The sequence below is a fragment of the Eretmochelys imbricata genome, chromosome 14 (genome assembly GCF_965152235.1).
Source record: "Eretmochelys imbricata isolate rEreImb1 chromosome 14, rEreImb1.hap1, whole genome shotgun sequence".
NCBI classification, from domain to species: domain Eukaryota; kingdom Metazoa; phylum Chordata; order Testudines; family Cheloniidae; genus Eretmochelys; species Eretmochelys imbricata.
This window is the reverse complement of record NC_135585.1, coordinates 14,277,053-14,300,221: the sequence shown is the minus strand read 5'-3', so window position 1 is coordinate 14,300,221 and position 23,169 is coordinate 14,277,053. Positions and strand designations below refer to the sequence as shown.

Sequence of the window (23,169 nt, the reverse complement as noted above, 5' to 3'; positions counted from 1 at the left end):
CCCATCTAATTAACTTTTATCCCTCCTGCTTTCAATGGGGGAAGACTCAGGTTTTTGTTATTCGTAGGGAATGGGAGCTTTAGTGCAGAAGGTTCTTGAGAACCTGCTAAGCTGGTGCTAACCAAAGGAAACAGGTTTCTGCGACAAGGCACTTCAAAGGATGTAGTTCTGCTAGGAGGAAGTAGCACTCTAGCATTTTTCAGGCACTGCAGAATGGCCCCTATGTCCTCCCCCATTATACCTTCTGGATTTACTCAACTGCTAAGGTCTTGCCTTGGCCAGGATAATGGCCAGTGCCATAGGTAATAAATGAAGAGTCCAGCTGCGCTGACTTCCAGCTAACCATCCAGCCCTTTGGACTGTTCACCGACCACTGAGAACACTCCCTGCGCCAAGTAGCTTGAAAGTTAAAGTGAATTCTGCATCTGTGTGAAATGTATCATAAGAAACACAGTCCCCGGGGCCAGGTCTGAAAAATGATAAAGGCTTCTGGAGCGACGGCCAGCTTGCAAGAGTCTGGGCTAGAACAGGAGCATCCGTACCTGAGCCACAAGCCGGAATGCCCAAGCACGGGAACAGAGTGTATTTGTGACTGGCATGAAATACTCTGTCAACAAAAGAAGCTTACAGGTCATCACAGACTCCTTTGAACTTACACGTCTGTGATTAGGGTTATACCATACAGGTTTACAGCCAAAGGAAGGAGGTATTATCAGACCTGCTAAAATGAAGTGCGGGGGTGGGGGTGGGGGAGGCGGAACAGTTATGAGAAATGAAACTTTTTACCTCTAGGACACTGGTTCTAATCTGGTCCTGGTTAGTAGTGGCTGCAAGTCATTAGTACGTAGCATCTGTTCAGTAGCCTGTGTGAAATGGTTTGGCCTCCTGCTGGTTGCTATAGTGGACAAGCATTCACATCACAAACACTGCCACAACTGGCATCTTCCACAGAGAGGCCAGAGATTAAATGATCATGGAGACTAAAATGCCCTCTGATAGTGGTTTCCCCAGCTCAGGGCAGAGGCAGATTTGATGCTCCACAGGAACGAAGCTTGCGCTGCTGCTGATGCCCATGCCATAGCTACATGGTGGAAAGAGACTTCACCCTCCGGGGCTGTCTCAGTGGCACTCACTGGTTACCAGCATTCAATTAAAAAGGTAACATTATCCCAAGCCTGTCTGATACTTCAGCCTCCCTTCCCGCCACCTCCCCACGTTGCTGTTGCTCTTTGAAGTGCGGCAGAAGACTGAATCCATCCCTAATGCCACTTTGATTTCAGATTTACAGTCCAGCCAAAAAATTCCTCCACTGTCTGTTGAATCCTTAGAGAGAATCATGGGAGGAGAAAGTGTTTATTTCCATTGTAAGGATGTGTTCTAATATTTTCACATAAATCAAGCTGGGTTTTATGACGCTAATAAATTTGCCAGCAGAAATTTCATTTGCTGCCAGAGGCGGTGGAATGATTCAATTTGTTTAGTTCTGAGCGTAAGGGAATATAATTGAGAAGGGTACAGTACAGATGTTTTAATTGAGTTTTCAGAGAACATCTAGAGATGCAGGAGGCTAATACACTGGGACAGACTAGGGCCTCAATTACTCTGAGCTGTCACAACCACCCCTGCCCTCTTTTTCTGCCACCTCCCAGCCTTCCGCTGCTCCCATGGACTGATTAGATGGTGGAGCCACCACCAGGAGAAATCGTTCCTTATGCACACAAGAAAAGGCCAAAGCAAGAGAGATGCAGAATGTGCGTTTTATTTGTATGCCTTTTGGAGAAATAATTACACGCTGGGACAAGCTGAGTACGGCGTGGTGAGGATCAAAACAAACCCCTGTCATAATAGCCATTTAAAAATATCTCATTCTTAAACCAGACAGGAGACGAGTTATCATGCCACACCAAGCCAGGACAGCAACTGGACCCCTTCTGCCCCCTGCTAGCTCTGCATCTAATGAGACGGGCAGGGACCAAGCTGAGATATTTGCTCTGGCTTCATCCATCCAACTCCCTGTTTTCCTTCAACTTTTTGAGGCATTTCTTGTTTCACATTTTAAATGAAAAATGTTCTCCCCTGCCTTCCTCACTGTGGAGTGTCTGCCATTGGGAGGGTTGATTCTTTCACTGATTGAGGACAGCAGGTGTCTGGAAAGTCTCTCCAATGTTGCTTTTCACGTGTAGCAAGGAGAGCATTCCCTGGTGAGGTGCCAGGCAAGACACCCATTCTACAATGAGCCAGACATCCCTCGCTGTTAAGCTACATCTCAGATCAAGGCTGGTTTATACCTGTTCACAGCTTACAAAGGGGCCCCACGGAAACCACCCTTGTGCAGCATTCCAAAGGAAGCTTCTCAGGAGCAGAGTTCATTGAAGCCAGAGAAGAAAAGGCACACTGTAACTGAAGTCCATTAAAACTAATTCTGCCCGTCAGAAGGCAGACAGCTGTGGAATCTCAGGTACCCATGCAAGAAGGGGTTAGTGGGAAAAAGGGAAGCAGTACCATGGTTTGTAGTACAAAACAGGACACCATGCACTTGTGCTTTGACAAACACCACTCCCGGACCTTTTTGGGCTGGAAAGTGGAAATTTCCTGGTGGTGGGAGGGTCACTGCAGTTCTAGACTGCGCTTGCCATAAGATCATGAACCAAGCTATGCTGCCTCAGGCCCAGTTCCCAGGCTCCGGGCCAGCAGCTTCTGCACACTATACGGAGCTTGATGTTTGCAGCTGTACCAAGGAGAGTGCTTGGTGGAGACAGGCTCACTCTCAGAGCAGAGGTTTACTAGCAACTCTGCTCCCTGACCTGGACAGGCCAAGGGTGGGCGAGGAAAAAGGAGAGCAGGGTCTTTGAGCATTTGGCAGCCCTGGAACAGAGAAGGAATAAACGGCTAATTAAAGTTGCCTGATAGCTTCTGGACACTTGGGACGTGGTGTGGTGCTGTCTGTGGGACACAAGGCAAGAAAATCAGCTCACTGCTTTGAGGGATTGAGATGGATAGAAAGACCCTCGAAGCCAGTTACCAAAAGGAGCCTTGTGCCATGTACCATTTCCATCCATTCTAAGGTCTTTCACAGGCTCATTTCTTTGCTGCAAATGTGCAAAACCTATTCCTACCAGTGCCCGCCCCTGTGCTGTACAAGAACCGAAGGGCCCAATGTGCCCTGCCATGGTGTCTGCGATCTGTCCCATTCCTGGCTGTCAGACATAACAACCGTGAGAATGAGCAACCGAAGGAAGCAGGTGCAAACTCCTTCACTACTCCTCGCAGGTGGCTCCGAGCTCAGCTGTACTATGGATTTGCCCTCCAAACTGTTTCTCTGTGCTTTTGAACAATTCACTCTCACAGCCCACTCAGTAACCTGGCACCAAAAGAGCCATATCAGCTTCCTTGTAGCACTCAGGGCCACGTAGGTAGCTGAGTGATGCACCAGCAAGGGCTTCCAAATACTGTTTATAATTGGGAGGAGAGGGGATGTCAGGTTTATTATGCTGGAACCAACTCCCCCCACCCAACTGGCACATCCTGGTTTACACAATGTTCAAGGACATCTTTGCATCGCTTAAGGGGGTGAGGGGTTTTCCCCCTCCTGCTTTTAAAAGAAAGCTGCTTTTGCACAGCCCCAGCCACCTTGAATGTTTCCATGGCAGGAAATGCTTCATGTCACGTAGAAACCTGAAACTTTTATTAAAAAGAAAGCTTCATTAAAAAAAAAAAAGACAGCATGCCCAAGCTTACCGTTGGTGAAGTATATAATGCTAGAGACTGGCAGCTGTCTTTGAACCTGGCTTAATCACAGCGAGCGGAAATGTTTTAAAATATTTAAGGTAAAAAGTTTAAGAGTAAATGTTCTGCCTCCTGGTATTAAAGCCTTTATTGTATGATCTTTGACCCTGGGCCCTCAGCTTGCTAGAGTAATAAACGGGTCACTTTGCAGTAAGAGCGTTAGTAGCCCCAACAGCACAGAATCAATCAAAAGACTGTCGGTATCCAATACAATAGACAGTTCTCCTGCAAGAAGAGAAGTGTCTCTCAGCCTGTAAGCTGGGGTAAGGTGTGTTAAGTGGAATGTTTTGAGGGCAGATGATTGTTAAACTCTGTCTCAAACTGATGCAAGAAAAATTCTTAACCCTAGGCAGAGGGAGAAGTTAGAAGCAGGATAATAGCATTATGGACCATTTCCAGAGTTCCTCCATATTTTTACTCTCTCTGCTTATACTTCTGAGCTCTATTTCTCTGAGACAGGCACAGTGAGTGGGGCACTGCTGAATTCTCCAGCTGGCACTACATTCTCCCCTGAGTTTCAAGGCTAATTACCCAAAGCAAGAGACTGGAAATGTCAGTATGCCCAGCAAGTGCTCGAGGGTCTAATGCAGGTCACCGATAGGTAATTAGCACCTCCCAAGGCCACACAAATCCTGACTGCTGTGTCCATAGTCTGCCCTGCTGCTTCAGCACTTGTGAGATCTGCTCTGACAGCTGATGCCACTTAGCAGCACCAAAGAGCTAACGAAGTGAGGAAGAGACTGGGATCCAGAGCCCCGTAGAATGGGTTTGCCTTGGGAGGGAGAGTTAAGGCAACCAGAGAAAGCAGTTAGGAGCAGAACTCCAGGACCAAGTGTTGGTGTAATCTTATCGAACAGGCAAATGAGCTAATCCAGACCCATTGAGTCCACACTTCTACCCCATAGATCACACTGCAAATAAAACAAAGGCCAATGTTTTCTGAAAAGGTAGTAACAGAAATGGAGAAACTGTGAGAAAGACTTGTAACAGGATCAGTCATAGTATCCACATAGAAGCCCATTGCTTTCTACAGTCTCCTCACCCATCCTCCAGACATGCCACCAGTTGTCATCCCTAGTTAACCGGCTCCCTCACCATGCACCTGAAATTCTTTAACAGAAAACAAAAAAGTCTGCTACTTCCTTGGTGAGGGGTAAGTGGATCACTCCAGAGAACTGCTGTTGGATTGTGTTAGCAGTTATAACAGTTCCCTGTCTCTGGCAGAGATATTTGTTCAGCTCTCATGGGGAGCGGATGCAGTCCAGACAGCCTTCCATGTGCTGAAACCTGCAGCACCGTAAGGAGGCTGCTCCTGGACAGAGAGGAAGATGCTCTGTAATGGAGCTCCCCCAACTCAAGGCAGAAATGGTCAGACACTGAATAACCAGGGAGGCCTTCTGAGAGCTCCCAACCCTGGCTTCGCATGATCAGTCTGAGAACCTGAATCAAAAGGAGGTTGAGCAAGTTACATCAGCACCCAAAGTGAAGAGGGGATAGAAAGTCCTGACATCCAGATCAAACCTGCATCAACAAGCCGATTGCTTGCGAAGACCAGGTTGTTGGGTTTTTGATGACTGAGTCTGAAACAAGAGCTGAAATCCTGGAATCTCCTCCAGAGCCCTGGATGAAGAGCGCTGCTGCCCCATCATCAGAGTTTTGTCTCACTCAGGATGATATTTGCAGTCACAAACACAAAGCAGAAAAGACTCCAGAGCAGCACGAACCAGATCCAGAAGATATGCCGGAAAGGGGACAGATGATTATTGACTGTGCCACTGCCGAAGATCAGCTGAGTGTCCTTCCGACTACAGTAGGCCAAGAAAGCTGGGATGATGTACTGGATCCCATTGCCAGCATAGGCTCCCGTGATGCCCACCAACGACTCCAAATCGTGTGTGCAGACAGCCACCAGCACAGGGGGAATCAGAGTGATTGCTGGAAAGACAATCCTATCCACCACCCATGGGTACGTCCCACCTTCCCGGTGGAAGAGGGTCTTCCAGTTGTTCCGCAGGGTCACAGCGATGATTGGGAAGTTTGTGCTGATAGTGAAAACAGGAAAGAGGCCCAGGAAGTAACGAATGAAGGCGATGTTGGTGATATTACAGTTGGTGAAATTGAGCGTGTACATGTCCATGAGGGTCTCATTGCGGAAGCAGTAGATGGCCGTGAAGGACAGGAGGCTGTAGAAACCCAATATTAAGATGTAATCCAGCAGCACCAGTTTGTTTACATGTTGCTTCTTGGAGATTGGAGTGATGAGGGACGGCAGTGAGTGCTGGCACATGAAGGAGTAAACACACACCCCAAAGAGGTTGGGGATCCCCGAGAGCTGCGCCAGGGGTGGGTGACCTTCCCCTTCACCCTTGCCGATGTGGATGAGGGCCAAAATAATCATGACGACAAAAGCTGCAAAACAAGAGAGACAGAGAGAGAGAGAGAGAGACACTATGGTAAGCCATGCCAGCATCCAGGCTCCCAAACACAGCTCTCCTTGGTAGCGCAATCTCTGCACTAGATCTCGCTACATGTCTACAGCTCAGGAGATAAGGAAAACCACTTCCCTGTGGAGAATGTGGCACTGCATATCAAGGAGGAATATACAAGGGAGTTACCACTTTATTGGCTTTCAACATGAGGCTGTACATCAGAGAGAATTCATATGGGAACAGCCTTCTGACTTGGTCTTTAGCAAGTATATCTAACCATCACCCTCTCTCAGGAAATGGGCATCCTGTGCTCTACGAAGTCCAACACTGCTGTCATTCATCACCTTTTCACTGCAGGGTCTCTCTTCCTATCCACCTTGCAGAGGTATGTTAAACACCTTCCAAATATCCCCACCTACAAAGTTAGCCTAAAGGGTATTTGAGAGAGATTACTCTGTGCAGGAGGCAAGATCCTAAACCTGGCCACAGACACCGATGCCACTCGTGTGACTTGCTAGTTGAGGTCCCCGAAGCATTAGCCTACAGGGTGTGTGTTGGGGATAGGGCAACACACAGCTGCTATCACCCGGGAAAGTGGGTGGAACAACCACAAGCACTGGCTATTTCTTGGGCAGGAAGAACAGGCCGTCTACTGCTAATCCCAGAGTGGGGAGAGAGACTAAAGCAACATTGAAAAAATACTATTAAAATTCATCAGTTCCAGGCATAAAATCCATTTACCTGCCCTTTACCCGGATAATGGGAAAAAACCCAACTAATGATATTTGACTAGCCTGTCAAAACAAGGTACTTGCTATGGACAAGAAGAAATATGAATGGCTGGGTTAAAGTCTAGGCAGGAAATGAAGCCTTTATCACACTCTAGCAGTAGAACCTGGGCTAAAAGCAGTTAGCCACGTACAAGGAACAGCAGCCTAGCAATAGGCACAGTAAGAACCACATCCTGACATTATGGAAGTCACTGCAAGCCTGGGAAAGCTGGTCACTGGCTGAGTTACCGAAGGGTGAAACGCTCTGCCTGCTTGACAATGAAAGACAGTATTTTCAATCTGAGATTGGTAACGACTGGGAAGACAATTGCCCTGGCTCTTGTACAGCTCTGTCTCCGGCATTGGCTGAGAGGCCTAAAGCACAGCGGTGAGTTACCAGGTAATCAAAAATAAAGTAAAATGCTGACATTCCTATCAGACAGCTTCGAAAGTCAAATAAAACAGCAGACAAACGAAAGCAGCAAGTCTCCACGTGGAGCATCCCAAAGCAGGTAGGCCAACTGTGTGCTAAAAATGCTGGGTGCCTGCTGTAGGGGAACAAGGATGCTCATTTGTTCAGCAACTGTAATGCCTCCTACACCCACCAGCGCCTGGAGATTGTTCTGTGTTGCTGATGACCCCTTGCTGGGAGTAGATCTAAGGAAATATTTGATGTTTATGGAATAAATTCACAAGCACTCTGATTTATCCAGTCCATAGAAGGGAACAGATCAACTTCATTCAAAGCTTCCACTGATACAGAACTGTAACGTCTTTTCTCTTAAGCCAGGGGCAATTGTACTTCCCAGTATCCAAACGAGTCTTGGCACTAAGTGTGCCAGTAACTGGGCCTAACACCCCAAAACATCCATTTACCCATTGTACTGGCCAAACTCTGATACGTACCCTACTGCAGAGAGCCTAATGCAATAGACTCATTACCCAAGGACGATGACGACTCCTAAACTCATAGGGTACACATTACCCACTTCATCCCGTATCAGAAGCTGTTACCCACCTAATCCTTTATCGTATCTAGTTATCCACCTATTACCCTACAGCACACAGTTTCATTCCCTCTTTAATAATGTCCCCCTTGTACCGACCCTCTATCAGTAGGGCCCTACCAAATTCACAGCCATGAAACGTGTCACGGGCTGTGAAATGTGATCTTTTGTGTGCTTTTATCCTATACTACACACAGATTTCACAGGGGGAGACCAGAGTTTCTCAGATTGGGGGTGATTCCCCAAAAGGGAGTTGCGGGGGGAGGGGGGGTCACAAGGTTATTTTAGGGGGCGATCGTGGTATTGCCACCCTTATTTCTGCACTGCCTTCAGAGCTGGGTGGCCGGAGAGTGGCAGCTGTTGCCTGGGCGCCCAGCTCTGAAGGCTGCACCCGGCCAGCAGCGCAGAAGTAAGGGTGGCAATACCATAGCGTTCCACCCTTACTTCTAGGCTGCTGCCTTCAGAGCTGGACGGCTGGAGAGTGGCGGCTGCTGACTGAGGGCCCAGCTCGGCAAGCAGCAGTGCAGAAGTAAGGGTGGCAATACCATACCATGCCATTCTTACTTCTGCGCTGCTGCTGACAGCGACGGCTCTGCCTTCAGAGCTGGGATCCCGACTAGCAGCCGCCGCTCTCCAGCTGGCGAGCTCTGAAGGCAGTGCTGCTGCCTGCAGCAGTGCAGAAGTAAAGGTAGCAGTACCACAACCCCCTCGCTACTATAACCTTGCGACCCTCCACCCCCACAACACCTTTCTGGGTCAGGACCCCTACAATTACATCACCATACAATTTCACATTAGCGGAAATAATGAAATCTACTATTTTAAAAATCCTATGACCATGAAATTAACCAAAATAGACCATGAATTTGGTAGGGCCCTATCAGACTCCATGATGCATTTCAATCCACCCCACTGCAGTTAGCATTTTATTGGCCGCATGAGCTACCTACTTCAGATTTTTCATCCCCTAGTGAAAAAGGACAACGCTGGCTGATAATTTCGCAGGGGGTCTAGAATATAAACTGGCTGTTACATCAGACCTATTACATAAAAGCATTATTGGAGCAAGGTCACATTTGGAATACCAGGCACAACATCCATCCCTGAGACCGGACCTAGTGGAGAGAGCTGGGGGGATTCAGAGCTGGGTATTTACACACTTGCTCCAATTCTAATTTGAGCCAAGGAAAAAGATGCATTACAAACCCAAAGGCAATCATCACAGGAAGGGTCTTTCTAGTTCTCTGATAAAGTGTTCCCTCTCCCCAAATTACCACTGAGAGAAAGACTCCAGAATGCTTGTTAGCCACTCTAGTAAAAGCAGAAAGACCTTCAAGTCATCCAGAGCCTGCCTCAGGACACTGAGTATACTCAGCACAGCTGACAGTGAACTTGGACAGACTGACAGGAACAGGAAAGGAAAAGTGAGAAAGGAGAGGACACAAGGTTAAGGAACGAACGAGCCAGACAGGTTACACTGCTTGGGAAATGCAAATAGAGAACATTTCTCTCTCTTTTGGGAGAAGTGCTCGACTCATGAAGCCCAGTCTTGTATCTCTGTCACATCTTAACTATTTTTAACTGCAAGAGCCCTGCACCTCTTTCCCCGCTGAAGAGTGAGTGCGAATCTCTACCATCTCTGCTCAGTCAAGAGCTGACCTATCAGCTCTCATTCAACAATGCACAGCAAGATCAGCTGAACTCCCTGGTGAGCCTCAGAGTTTGCACCCCTTTTCAGAGTCTTTGTACAGCAGAATGGTAGCCTTACTCAGCTGCTCTGTGTGGACCGGAGCGCCAGGTGCTTTATTCACACGGGACTCTAGCAGTAGAGCCTTGCAGGCTAGCTTCTGTTTCCAATATATGCTCTAACAGCAGGGGAGCAGTGCAGGATCACATTTCCACTGCGCAACCTGTCAGAGTCAATCCCCACCAGTACCCCTGCCTCACACTCCATGCCTGTTACAGAGATGGGCCACATGAGACCTGGCACAGCTTTCTATGCAGGTGACCTTCATGCACACAAACACCAAGCTGTGGAAGGAGGCTAGGTGGCTGCTTCCAATTCAGAGACAAAAAGAAACAACTCTCCATCTTGCTTCTGGAACATTAAGATTTTCTGGATTAGAATAAAAACTGCTTGAGGCAGAACCTGAGTTGATTCCCTACTTTTTTAGGGTTCAGTGTACAGCCCCCCACTTTCACATTCTGCCCATGTCAGCCTACTCCAGTGATTCTGCTGTTCACCCCACAGTCCTTGGCAAGATCAGGAGAAACTGGTGACTTCCTTTATAAGAAAGCCATGCTTTGTTAAGCTGGGAAGTCTAGGGCTTGATCTAAAACACAGTCAATGAAACGGCTCTCCACTGACATCAATGGGCTTTGGATCAGATCCCTAATGGGGAATGATGGGGTTCCTCAGCACAAGGCCACCCACAGTGGAGACTGTAGAACCTGCTAGAACTACTGGTGCAACATGTCTGAAGCGTTCGGAGAACCTTGGATAGAAGACTGCAGAGAAGAGCAAGCTATTATGTTCTACAGAATGGCTGTATTGCCTAAATGAATTCTCTTCCTGACGCGGCTATCCCAGTGAAGCAAGTCTAACAAGAGGGGTTAAAAATCTAGCAATAGCTTGTCAAAGCAGAAGTGTTACTGCTCTGCAAGAAGCTCTCAAATGAAATGTTCTATCTTGGTGTTGGCACAATGTAGGAGTGCGATCCTTTCCAGTGGCTCATAGCGTACCCATCTCCCATCCGTTGAGGGGCATGGGCTGGCTGGGTGAACTGGGAGACTCCCCTACTGAAGTCCCGACCACAGATAGATCTCTCTAGCAATGCTTCCCCAGCAGTTGTGTTCTCTCTTGGCCATTGAAGTGGAACAGTGTCTCTCTCCTGTCCTGGCTGCTGAAATTGGAGAATTAAATGTTCATATATTAGATTTATTACCTGTCCCTGGGAGGAAGTAAGACACAAACGAAAATTCTGAAACCTAGTTATGCTCAATGATAAATCAAGATGAAAAGAGGACGACAGCCTCTGACTGACAGGCAGTCTCAAGCAGATGAGAAAAGGATCCCGTGTGTATACATGAAGCTTCCTGTTCACGTCCTTTTATTCTTGGGATAACAGGCTGAAGGCGAAGGCAAAGCCAAAATACTCCATTAAAGCAGCCTACGGCTCCAGCACTAACATTCCTATGGTGCTCCTGCACCTGGAGGGAACCTGGTTAGCAGAGAGAAAATGTGTTAAGAAAATTGCTCATGTGTAAGGAATAGGTTTGGGCAGGAGGGACTGAAATATGAAGCAGGGATGGAAGAGACCTTCAAACACCACTTCAGAAGGATGAGAGCCAGAGAAATATAGAAGACAAATATAGCTTTGGTCCAGTCCACACTAGTTAGCAGTCACCAAACAAAAAATGGTTGATAACAGAAATCTAGTACACCTTCTCCAATCAGCGTGGACTGGGATTATTTTTCTGAAAACTGCACTTGTCAAACCATGCTATAGCCTATACCATCCACACCCCACCCAAAGTAATGTACAGCTTGGTCTTATGCTGATCCAGGAAACTATGCTAGAACCTTGTTTAAAAATTCAATTGCCACTAGCATGATTTTCAGTTGTTGCACAGACAGCACCAAAACTGCCACCATTTCTCCAGGAAAGGTAGGAGAGAAAAGCAAGAGGATCAGACACCTTCATAATTGGGAGACAGGCCTCAAGAATGTCAAGGGCATATGTAAGATGCCTGTAAACCACTGGTTTTCCAGGTGTGTTTCATGGAGCACTCCTGGTGACTCCATCATGAAACACTTTGAGACCCAAGCAGTGGGAAATAAAAGTGGGGGGCAAGGAGGAGGAGGTGGTCTCTATGAGAACATTTCTTAGTAAGTGCATAGGAGAATGAAAGGAGATGGAGAATGGCCTCTCTACACCATGTGATGAGAACCATATAGATAACCTACAAGGGGGGAAGGGAGACAAGAAAGGAGGGAAGGCTAGAAAGATCACAAGAGACTATGAAAAATGAAATGCAACTGTAAAGTGGTGGCAATATGGTGCAGCATCCTGCCTCTGCTTCCTCCTCCGTCCCCGACACCCATGTGAACTGCAGCTTCCTTGGAAAACAGTGTTGTTTATGGCTGATTGACTAGTGTGACTGTGTCAGAGAGGCAGATTACATGATTTCAACAGGTTACTGGCAGGTTACAATCACCTCTTACACTTTAAACATATTTGAATGTTTAGAAATAAATAAAATGAGCCCCTGTACAAAAGCAGTGTAAGAGACTAATTCATACACACCCCAGACAGCTCATTTTCCACACACAGTGAGACAAGAGGTTCTGGGAGGGACATTTCCGCATTCCACCTTCTTGAGAGCACATCCTTACTGGTGAAGGATAGAAAAGGGTTGACAAATAGAACACAGCATGGCTTTTTAATTACCATCCCCAACCAAGGTTTTCTGTTGTTCGTGGGGAGAGGACACTAGCTCTCTAACTTGAAGACACAGGCCTCTTCTGAGTGGAAAGCTGAGGCTGTCTGTCCTCCTTGACCAAAGAGATGTTGATTTTAGAAAGATGACAGCTCTGCTATCAGGCTCTCGCAGCCAGATGAGTGAATACATAAGAACCTATATCCGAAAAGCGGCCCTGATGGAAAATCTGGGAGTCTCGGGATATTTAACATTCCATCTCTGCTCTAGTAGATCGATAACACAAAGCCATATAGGGAAGTGAGAAAGTGAAATCAGTCTTTCTGAGCTCATTTCCTCAGAGCCCAACTGGGATCCCTCCAGCAGCCTCATGCTTGCCATGCATTCCTCCACAGGGGAAGGGGGGATGGGCTGGGCTGATCTCAGTCAGTCATCCATCCCTATCACAGACAGTAGAGCAGGGAATTGGGAAGTCTCAGGCTCACCCCATGCGGGGAACTGGAGGCACCATGTGGGTGTTCCCAAGTTTGCTCTCCATCCCCCTGCAAGATGCAAATGCTGGAAGACAGCAGTCTCAGGTTGGCTCCTTGTCCCAGGTTCCTTCAAGGCAGAGGGGTGAGAATGTGGTATGCTCAGATCCCATCCTCTCAGTGCATGGGGAGCAGGGACAGAAATGCAGTTTTCCCTTCCTCTCTGTCCTAGGAGCAAGTCTGGGACCTGGATCTCTGTCACTGAATGGTGGTGGGAGAACACAGCCTTCCCATGTTCATACTCCATCCCTCTGCATGGAGTGAAGTGGCCAGCGTGACAGTCTTAGGTCACCCCTCTCCACCACACCAAGTTTACTCTTCACTCTCCACAAGGAGCAGGTGTGGAAACAAAGCATTCACCAGTCTGCTCCTCCTCTGTCTCTGCCACATCACCAATGCACCGCAGGTAGCAGCTTTCACCAGGGGACAGGACCTGGGTCTCTCCAAATCCTGGATATTTAAATAAATAGCTGTTAGACAGAATTTCGGGAGGTCAGAAGTAAACAGTGTCTCCATTTTGCCATTAAATTCATTATGAATATTGATGATTGAGACAGGGTGTCCTGGAGTCGAGTGCCTGGAGTGTTTTAATTCTACTTAGTTGCCAAGGAAGGCTTTCAACATTCATAATAATACATAAAAATCATAGCTGCGAATCCTCCCAAGAATCCAATTCCACTGGTGCTTTCATAAGGCAAAAGAAACCCTGTCAAGCCTGAAAAGCCACCGATAAGCCCTCCCCAATATCTGCCCTTTAGCAGTAAATCTGCCCCCCTAGAGCTGTTGCCCCAATATCATGCTCCACAATGATTTTCTGACTTCACCTTTCCTTGTAGCCCATCGGTGCAGCTCCGTGTGGCTGGACTGATGGAGCAGAGGCACTATGTTTAGAAGAGTTTCGGAGAGAAAGTTTTGCCTGGAAGGCAGAGAAGTTGCAGCCTTGCCTCCAGAACATCTTTATGCAGATGGAAACAGGAAGGTCCCAAGTCAAGATGTGCACCAAGAAAGAGGAAGAAATGTAAGGAGATGCGCCAATCACATCCATCAGATACAGTGTAACTGGCCAGGACCATGCAGCAAGTTAAGCCTCATTGGTGTTAGGTGATGGAGCATTTGCTCTTCCAGTCACTCTATCTCTTCAGTGACAATCTGAAAGGTGCCATGTTACAGACTCTCAGCCTGCACAGGTGCCCCATAATGCTCGGACAGCAGCCAAGAGCCAGTGGAGCGGACTAGGCTTTGTGCTGAACTCTGACTCTAAACACTGTGCCTTCCTCAGGCACTTCCAAGCAGGAATGTCTTAATCACCTTTGGGAACTGCTCCCGAGCACTCATAGGGGTAGCAGGCTGCAGATCAGCGGCAAGCAGTCATACTTTGCAGAGCAACCTCTGTTTCTATTTTCAGCTGGCATTATCCCCTTCATGGAAGAGAGACTGCAACAGGGATACAAACAGTAAGCAAGACGTGGATAACTGCATATATTTGCTGCAGTCATGAGTTGTGCCCTTTCCAACAACCACCATTCCCTCAGCCTGGAAACCATGATTAACACTAAACGAGCATCACCAGGTTACGCAGACATCTTGCTCTACATGTCATCCCTTCTAATGAACCGGAGCAGCACAGGGTGTGAAATGCTGCCACACCATCTTGCTATAAATGGAGGCCCCCTATGCCTCATTGCCCCCATCCACCCATTTAGAACTGTTTGTTTAAGCAGGCGCCCTGTTACAGCTTTGACACATTTGCAGGAGAGCCATCCATCAGTGCTGGCTGACGGTGTGACAGAGTTTTCCTCTCGAAGCAGAGAATCAATATGCCAGGGGATAACAATAATGAATCACTCTCTCGCAATGCACACTGCTCGCTTCCCATTTCATACGCAAGGCAGCGTGATGGATTCAGGGAGGGAGGTGGTACCAAAAGGGGAAGAGGAGGGGAGTAGGCATAGTCTCCCGGGGCCAGCTCCCTTTGGAGATGATTCTGGGAGAAGAAACCACCTCCTTTTTCTAACTCATCTACCGCAGTGATCTTCTGGACCCTTGCCAATCCAAAGCACGTTTTATGCAGACAGAGCACACTGGCTGGGAGCCCCAGGGCGGCTAGGTTGTCCTAAGAGGCGTGGTGGTAGCAGGCAACCACTGGAGTTTGGAGGGGCTCTATCCCATTCCAGCTGAGAAGTGAGAGGGAAATAAACTGAACAAAAGCAGAAGACAGCTAAGCTGTCTAAGCCTCAGTTCTGAAATACCTAGACACACTGGCAAGACAGGATTCAACTCACTTCATCATTCCCAAGGAGAGTCATTGAGTTGCACATAGCTTACGGTGTGGTTCTTTGGCAGGAGATATTAAAAAAAAAACAGAGGCCTTGTCTGCTCTGTGTGGACATTAAAAATCCCAATGGCACTTTTTGGAAGGGCAAAAATTTGCCTTGTGGGGGTCCTTACCCAATGTTGTTGCTTACCCATTGCCACAGAGGGCACTATCCACCTTGCTGTTTCCCTTGACCTGAGGAAGTGGCTGCCTTTCAACAGTGCTCTGTGTGATTAAACCCACTGATCCTTTGGGATCAGAAGGTGCTAGAGTTGTACTATACATGTAAGCTGTTCAGATAGCTCACTATTACCAGTCACACTGGTAAAACAAACCTCTGAAATTAGAGGCTTCTGGAATAAGCCCCGATCTGACTCCTACATTAACTCACGTGTCCTCCCTAGAAATTGTATGATCTCACCCAGTCAGAGTTCATGAGCCCCAGGCCTCTCGTAGCTGAAATGGACAAGCTGCTCCACACTTTAGTGAACGGTTCTGTATGAGAGGATGACAAAAACATGAGGTGGAACCACAGGGGTCTAGGCACAGTGATAGAAGCAATGAGTGGATCTGCCTCTGTGGAAGTGGGAGCTAGGAGGCTGTCAAGAACCTTTGACCCGTGTGATGGTGGAGCCTTGAAAGCACAATGCAGGCAAGAGTGTCCCTAACTCTGGGGAGACATGGGGGCTTGTAAGGAATACAGATGGGCACCTGTGCCCTGTGAGGAAAACGAGTCAGAGCCATTAGGGGGAAGGTGGCATCTCTGCCTCTGGAAGAGGGTTTTACTAATCTCAGACTAGGAGGGGGAAGGAAGAGATTTTGGTTCTAGAAAAAGTTACAGAGCAGTCAGAAGGGCTCATGGCCTCAGTGTGGACAGTTCATACAAGGTAAAGCAGGACTTTGGCTAGGGGACAGTTTGAAGTCTGAGGCTCCGTCTACATTGCATGGAACCGTAGCTCACCCAGGCAGCAAAAGTGCAATGATACATGCTGAACTTCTCCAGATCATACAACGTGGAGTGTGACTTGTGGAGAAAGGCAAAAAAAGGGAGGTCAGGGGAATAGAAACCGTGCATTTAGTGCATCTCATCCGTAACACCGATCACCCTGATGTTCTACCCAAGCTGTCAGCTTTCACTAATACCCTCTGCCACCCTGCCAGAGATTACTGCTGCCCTGACCCTGGCAAGATGCAGAGACTGTTTCACTAACAAAACCAATTATTTTTTAACAAATGAATCAAGTCTTTCCGCTGTCAGAAGCTCTAGGATAGGATTTTACTGCTGGAAAACACCAACTCTCTGCTTCTTCCTTCCCTGCTCATGGCAGTGTTTGCTACAAGATAATCAAGCAAACTTACAGTAACCTCCTCCAATTGCAACTCCTGCCATTAACTCTGTTGAACCATTCCTCTCTCTGATCCCATATCAGCTGACATGCTGTACATATGCTGCATGCCGGGGCACCTCAGGGAGAGAAAAAAAAACTGTTTTGTACCCTGGTGGTATCACTGCTCCTTCATCTGTTCATATGGGAGAGGAAAACTGGTTAGGGATATTTGTTCACTTCTGCTGGAGATCACATGTAAAGTTATTTTCTGCCAACGCTCCTTGGATCTCCTATGGCAGTGTCCTTAAGCCATTAGACCTGGTAGCTAATCCCAACTCTGCTTCTGGTATCTAGACTCCTGGTATCTAGACTCCTGGTATCTAGTCCCTGCTCTGCTACTGACATGCAACGTGACCTTGGATCATCCATGTCATTGCTCTGTGCCTCAGTTTACCATTCTGTAAAATGAGGATAATACTTTCCTACCTCACAGAGTCATTGTGAGGTTCGATTAACATTTGCACAGTTGGAGGTGCTAAGGCAGTGCAGAGTGTCTGAGGCCAGCGAATCTGCCTCGAAGCTCAACAGCTCTGGTTTACTTGGGCCCCCATCCAATGAAGTGTCACTTCATTTGCCAGTGATTTGCCATGTCTTGTCTGAATAATGCTCTATATTAATCATCCTTATAGACTCAGTGGAATGCACAGTTGCTCTCACTGTTGATGTACACTCCCTCCATCCCAAAATCTGCACAGGTGTCCTCATTCTGGATGTCTTCACAGAATACGGAAGTGGGTAGTGATCTGCTCCAGTATTCTTAGCCCTCCACAGACCTTTCTGAACAGGTTCTGCACCCCGTCACAGGCAACCATTGCTTTATCACCTCCTGACTGGAGATGACGTTCTTTTCAGGAACATTAACCCCTCTGGCAGGATCTTAGCAGTCCCATCCAGCACTGTGTGTCACTCTCAATTTGCATCTGAAGCTATCAGGTGCTTTCAGTCACGCCGGCACCATTTCATCCCATCCCAGCCTGCAGACAACACTGAAACAAGCTCCTCAGATATGTTTAAAAGCAGGCACAGCGGAGAAGCATGGCCTTTTAACTAACTCTTCATAAATATATTCTCTTCTTAGTGAATTATTTATCCCAGAGGGCTCCTAAAGCAGCTTTCTCCTCTCCAAAAGAGACCAAAAAAAGCAGAAGGACTTGGTGAAAGAGTGACATCAGTGTCCTTAAGGCAATCAAAAATGCAATACAATGTCCTGATTTATAGTTCAACTCCCTCCTTCCCCCTCCCAATGGAGGGTGTAAAGAAGAGACTAAGGGCAGAGGTCTAACTGGTCCTTCCTTAAGCTGCCACAGTAAGCTCTGTTTTTAATCACCAGAAGAGCAGCTGCCTAGAGAACTGTACAGGAGCAAACTAATCTCCTTGCAGGAGATTGAAAATATAAAAACTTCAGTTATAATAACTTCAGTTATTGTCACTACCCCTACACCAGCCATGGCTATAAGTCTTGTAGTCTCCCTTCCCCATCTGCTATAACTCGTGTTAAAAAAAACAGCAAACTGGCCCAAGGATTTTAGGGTGGATGACCTCCAGCTTGACCAGTTTAAATTTGAATCAGGACAACAGTGACCAAAAGTCACCACAACATCTGAATTCCATTCAGTGGTCTACAGGACATGATATTGGATAATTCTCAGTGGACAAATGTCTGGTACAAAAGCCTCCATCGCAATTGTTACACCCTTGGCGGTCAAAGTATAGATGCCGAGGGATGGAATTGGTATGGAAAATGACCTACCCTCTCAGCACAAGGAACACTGGGGAGGTTATTCTTTACTGCCTATGTTGCATCTGTTCTGTGGATACAGAAAGGACTTCAGTGTCCAGGGCTGTGAATCAGGCATCTTGAACCAACACTAAATTCAGATGGGAGAAAAGAAAACAAAAAGGAAAAGGAAAAGAAAACCCACAACAGCCTCAAAGCAAGCAACTAAATTCCATGGTTCCCAAGGACTGGAAAGGGAATTTTTTAGGTGGCTGAGAGGTCAACTGGAAGCCAAAGTGACAGATGCCAGTTCTGAAAGGGAAAAGTTAAGCTATTTTACGATCAGTAGGGTCTACCTACAACACAGCTTCTTCTGACAGCTGTGCTATTTTCCAGTACGGTTTGACTAGCAGAATTCTCAGAAACCACCTCCCTAACCAAACTGGTCTACAGCCCTGCCAGCAGGGTTTCAACTATATTTTGGAGCGAATGACAATAGGAGACGTTCTTTCAGAGAAGCCTGGACCTTTGAGATTGGAGGGGATGGTGGTGGTGAGAAATTAAATCCTGGTCAAATGACCCATTGTGTTATTGTTTAATTACTTAAAGTTATGCAAACAGGTAAACAGATATGTAAAGCAGTATGAAACGTTACTTTTTTGCAATCAAGTGGAAGAAGACAGGCTATCTGCACCTTTCTATAGGCAGGGCAAATTTAGCAGAAGGCAAGTCTGCCCATGAGAAAATAACGTAAATACTGAAATTACAGATGGAAAGAACTTATGAGATCTTAGTGCATGCCCTCGAGTCAATGAAAGATTGTTCCCTACGGTAATGCCCTGGCATTTGGGATGGGAACAATGGCAAGCCCCGAGATAGCGTGTAGGGATTAGAATAGCATATCTGGAGTCAGGAATTTTGGATTCATTCTTGCTTCTAGCACTGATTCACTGTAGGATCTTAGACCTCAGTTTTCATATCTGTAATAAAGGGGCTAAACTTACTGAGGTGTCATTACTCAGGGTTCCTAAAGCGGTTTGAGGTCCTTTAGCGAAGGTATTTCTAAAAACACCTGTCACCAGCCTATCTAAGAACAGGAAAAAATCAGTGAAGGATCTCGATCGTTGAGCCTGGAAGTGGAAACTGAGCATCAAAAGCTATAGCTGGGTATTAAGTGTCTGTGTGAGGTGGAGGCAGAGAAGGAGGCGGCAGCAGAGGCAAAGAGAAAGAGGAGAGATTTAATTAATGGTCTCAAGTTTATCCCCAGAATTTGGGCCAGGATTGTGACTGACCCACTTTAAGAAGTGCAGTAAGCAGGCCTGATGTGCTAATTGTCGGATCTGAATGCACCACAAAGCATGGTGGGGGGTGGGGGGGAGAGAACACTGCAAGCCAGCAACAGCCAAAACTGTAGGAAGTTTATTCCTCTCCAAAATGGATCTTGATTAAAATGCAATATTTTCTAATAACTACAACTGGAGCATCTGGAGCAGAGCATGCAGCAAGTGTCCTGAGTGAAAGCTGTCTGAGAACAGTTGCCACTGATGATACAATAACCGAGGCAAGACTCATGCTGTCGCAATCTTTAAAGCCAGAGGTCTCTGCTCATAAAGCTGGGAGATCCCGGCTGTAACAGGTTGCAATTAAATCGGTTTAGCTGCTGAATACACAATAGCTCAGTGCTTGCCCCTGAGCTCCAGCCTACCAAACGCTGTCCTTGTGTTATCTTTCCTAACCCATATCCTTCCCATGACACTGCGGGACGCAATCATCCAACAATGCAGAGCATCGCTGTGTCCTGGAGTGCCCCACGGTTCCCACTGGTGGAACACCTTGCACTCACCTGCATGGCTTCAGGCCCTGAGATTTTCGTTCTGCCTTTGCCAGATTCTGAGCTGTGCCCTGTGATACCCAGTCACCAGTACCCAGCAGAGGATGTGGGATATTGCTGAAGAAGGTGGGGATAAGGCGGAACCGTGGCACTGTGAACCTGGCCTCCTTGAGGGCTCCAGGGTAAATGATGGGCTGAGGCACTAAATAGATCACTTGTAAGTACAAGTGTGGGTGGGAATACCCTGCCACCAGCACCTAAGAGAATGCAGTAAGAAACAGGTCAGCTCTAGAAATAGAGTAAGAGAAATTCTACATGGTCATAATTCTGGGGGACCGAGTCAGGCTGCTGAGACCAACCTAAATCATTGCCTCCAGCCTTTGTCCTCTATCAACACAGGAGGAGGAACTGCGGACCGAATAAAAAGCAGAGTATTTCTTTGGGATATTTTGGGCATTTTAGATAAAAATCAAATCTCTCAAGGCTGTTTCCTTGACCAGGGTGTAAAAGCGATATTATTCCAAGAACTGGATTAGCCAAACTGCATTAAAGGATCCACTCCAAGAGTGCTTTAACCAGGCTAGGGAACAATCTTCTTGTATCATCTCTGACAATTTTACAACAGTTTTAGCTTACTTCGGGGGTGAATGCGTATAGGAAAGGGGAAAGGATGCTACAGCACAGTTCCCTGTAAAGAATCCTTGGCCAAGCTGATGTGAGAATTGGTACTAGCATTCTATGAGCAACAAACACCTTTCAATGTTATAGCTAGCAAAGTTTTGACTTGTAGTTGTACTCTATAAAAGTAAAAATATTTGAAGAGGGCTGAGGCCCAAATCTTAGAACACTGTTTCACCTTGCCAGCATGAATTATTCTACAACTGTCTTAGAAAATAAAAGTTTTAAGGTTAGCCCAATTCAAGACCTAGGCTAAAACATTGTAATCAGAACCTGGATTCTTCCTGCACTGTCGGATGTTGCTTAGGGCACCAATAAGGCTTCACTATCCCTGTCTATCTTAAGAGCATAAGAACGGCTATACTGGGTCAGACCAAAGGTCTCTCTAGCCCAGTATTCCGTCTTCCGACAGTGATCAATGCCAGGTGCCCCAGAGGGAATGAACAGAACAGGTCATCATCAAGCGATCCATGCCCTGTTGCCCATTCCCAACTTCTGGTAAACAGAGGCTAGGGACACTATCCCTGCCCATCCTGGCTAATAGCCATTTATGGACCTATCCTCCATGAACTTATCTAGTTCTTTTTTGAATCCTGTTATAGTCTTGGCCTTCAAACCTTGGGCCACTCTTTGCATGTCCCCTCTGTTGCTAAGGCCAGTAAGTTCTTCCTCTAAGTAGTGTTCCATGGAGAGATTCGTTCAGTCAGCCCCTTTTGGATGTTCCTCCAGCTTTCCAATGGCATGGACAGGGAACAGAAATACATTTTTCTGTATATACTGGCAAAAAAGAGCCATGTTATACCACAACCGTATCAATAGCACAACTGAGCCCTGTGTTAGGAAATTTTTTGGATAACCATCTTGTAACCTACTAGCTTCCTACCTGGTCTGTTAGAGACTGCATCTATGCGGAGCACATTCAGAAATTCTCCAAGGGCTGGTCTAGTCAGTGCAATTCACTGGCCTTAGCAATAGTGAGAACACTAATATAAACTGGGCTATGGGATTTTTAACCACTGTTATTTAACCTGTTCAGAGCAGGACTAGACAACTGTTAAAAACATCTGAGCTTGGTTTACGCTACTGCTCCCACCATGGCAAGCACTGGTATTTGGCCAATTCTGGGAGAATTTCTGAAAATGACAAGGGGAAACAAGTGTTAATTATTTTATTGCTATTCATAAGCCCAATACAGTGATTTGAAACAACGCTTACAACTTTGTAACGAGCTGTGTTTAAGATGTGGCTCTCGAGAGGTGCTAACATGGTTTCAGGTCTCCATATAACCCGAGACTTTAGCCATTGCATGTTCTACTCCACCTGATGAAATGTACTTGTGCCCTCAGGGAAATGCTTCTCCATACTAGTCTGTTTTCAGAGCAGTTCTTTGGGCCCAACCAATAGATTCCTGTCTGTTTGGTATCACCAATGTTATTGCACTTGTACTTTAAAGCCTCAGATCATTTCAAGAATTCCCCATACCCCTTGGCCTTCTGGGTGCTTCAGTATGTATCTGCCTCAGCTGCACACAAAGAACTTCCATAACATCAAAAAAATAAAGAATGCCACAGCTGGATGCAGCAGCCCAGCCAGAACAACCCAGGCATGGTTGTTCCTCTGAATTCTCTGACCTGGACCAAGTTTTCTTTGTGATGCAGGTGGTAGCGTTCTCAAGGTAGCTTATTTTTTGAAGTCTTTACATCTCATGGAGAAAAATGACCACTGTAGGCTTTGTTACTCCAAGTATTGCTTCTGAAGAGCATATGGCTCTGCGAAGAGGCGAGTGACATTTGATCATCACTCAGATCAGAAGGGGAAAGAGAAGAAACAACTTTCAAAGGCAAGGATGACAGCATTACAAACAAAAGTAGAGACGACCTTCACATGCAGCTCTCTCTCTCTCCGCTGCCAAGAGTCATCCTTTCCGCTACTGTCATCTTAATCTTCAGTACACCCGGGGCAGTGCAGACTGATGTCAGCCCCTGCGGCTGGGAAATCCACAGGCTTTCACTGAATGGGGGAAAGGGTGCAGTGTACGTCCTGCAGCAGACACACTGGAGGCCAATATTAACCGCTAAGGACAGAGTGTACAGATGGGTCAGCTGTGCAGAGGACTGGCTCCCCACAAAGCTGAGGCAAGTGCAAGTTCATGCACTTGTCCAAAGGGGCTGGCTTGGTCAGCCTATCTGAAAGGGGAGGTGAAGCGCAGCTGGCACTTTCTGAAAGAGGAGAAGCAGATGTGTCCCCTTCACTTAGTAAAAGCCAATGCGGATCAACCA

At 46.9% G+C, this 23,169-nt stretch overlaps 1 protein-coding gene across 2 annotated transcripts in view; it reads right to left on the bottom strand.

Annotated features, from left to right (window-relative positions):
• Positions 1–1,743: 1,743 nt before the first annotated feature.
• SLC38A12 (solute carrier family 38 member 12) overlaps positions 1,744–23,169 on the bottom strand; it is a 64,396-nt gene continuing 42,970 nt past the window's right edge. For both annotated transcript variants that reach the window (XM_077834487.1, XM_077834488.1), the window contains exon 10: positions 1,744–6,195. In XM_077834487.1, coding sequence (XP_077690613.1) covers positions 5,435–6,195 — 761 coding nt within the window. In that variant the 3' untranslated portion in view covers positions 1,744–5,434. The remainder of the gene's footprint in view (positions 6,196–23,169) is intronic.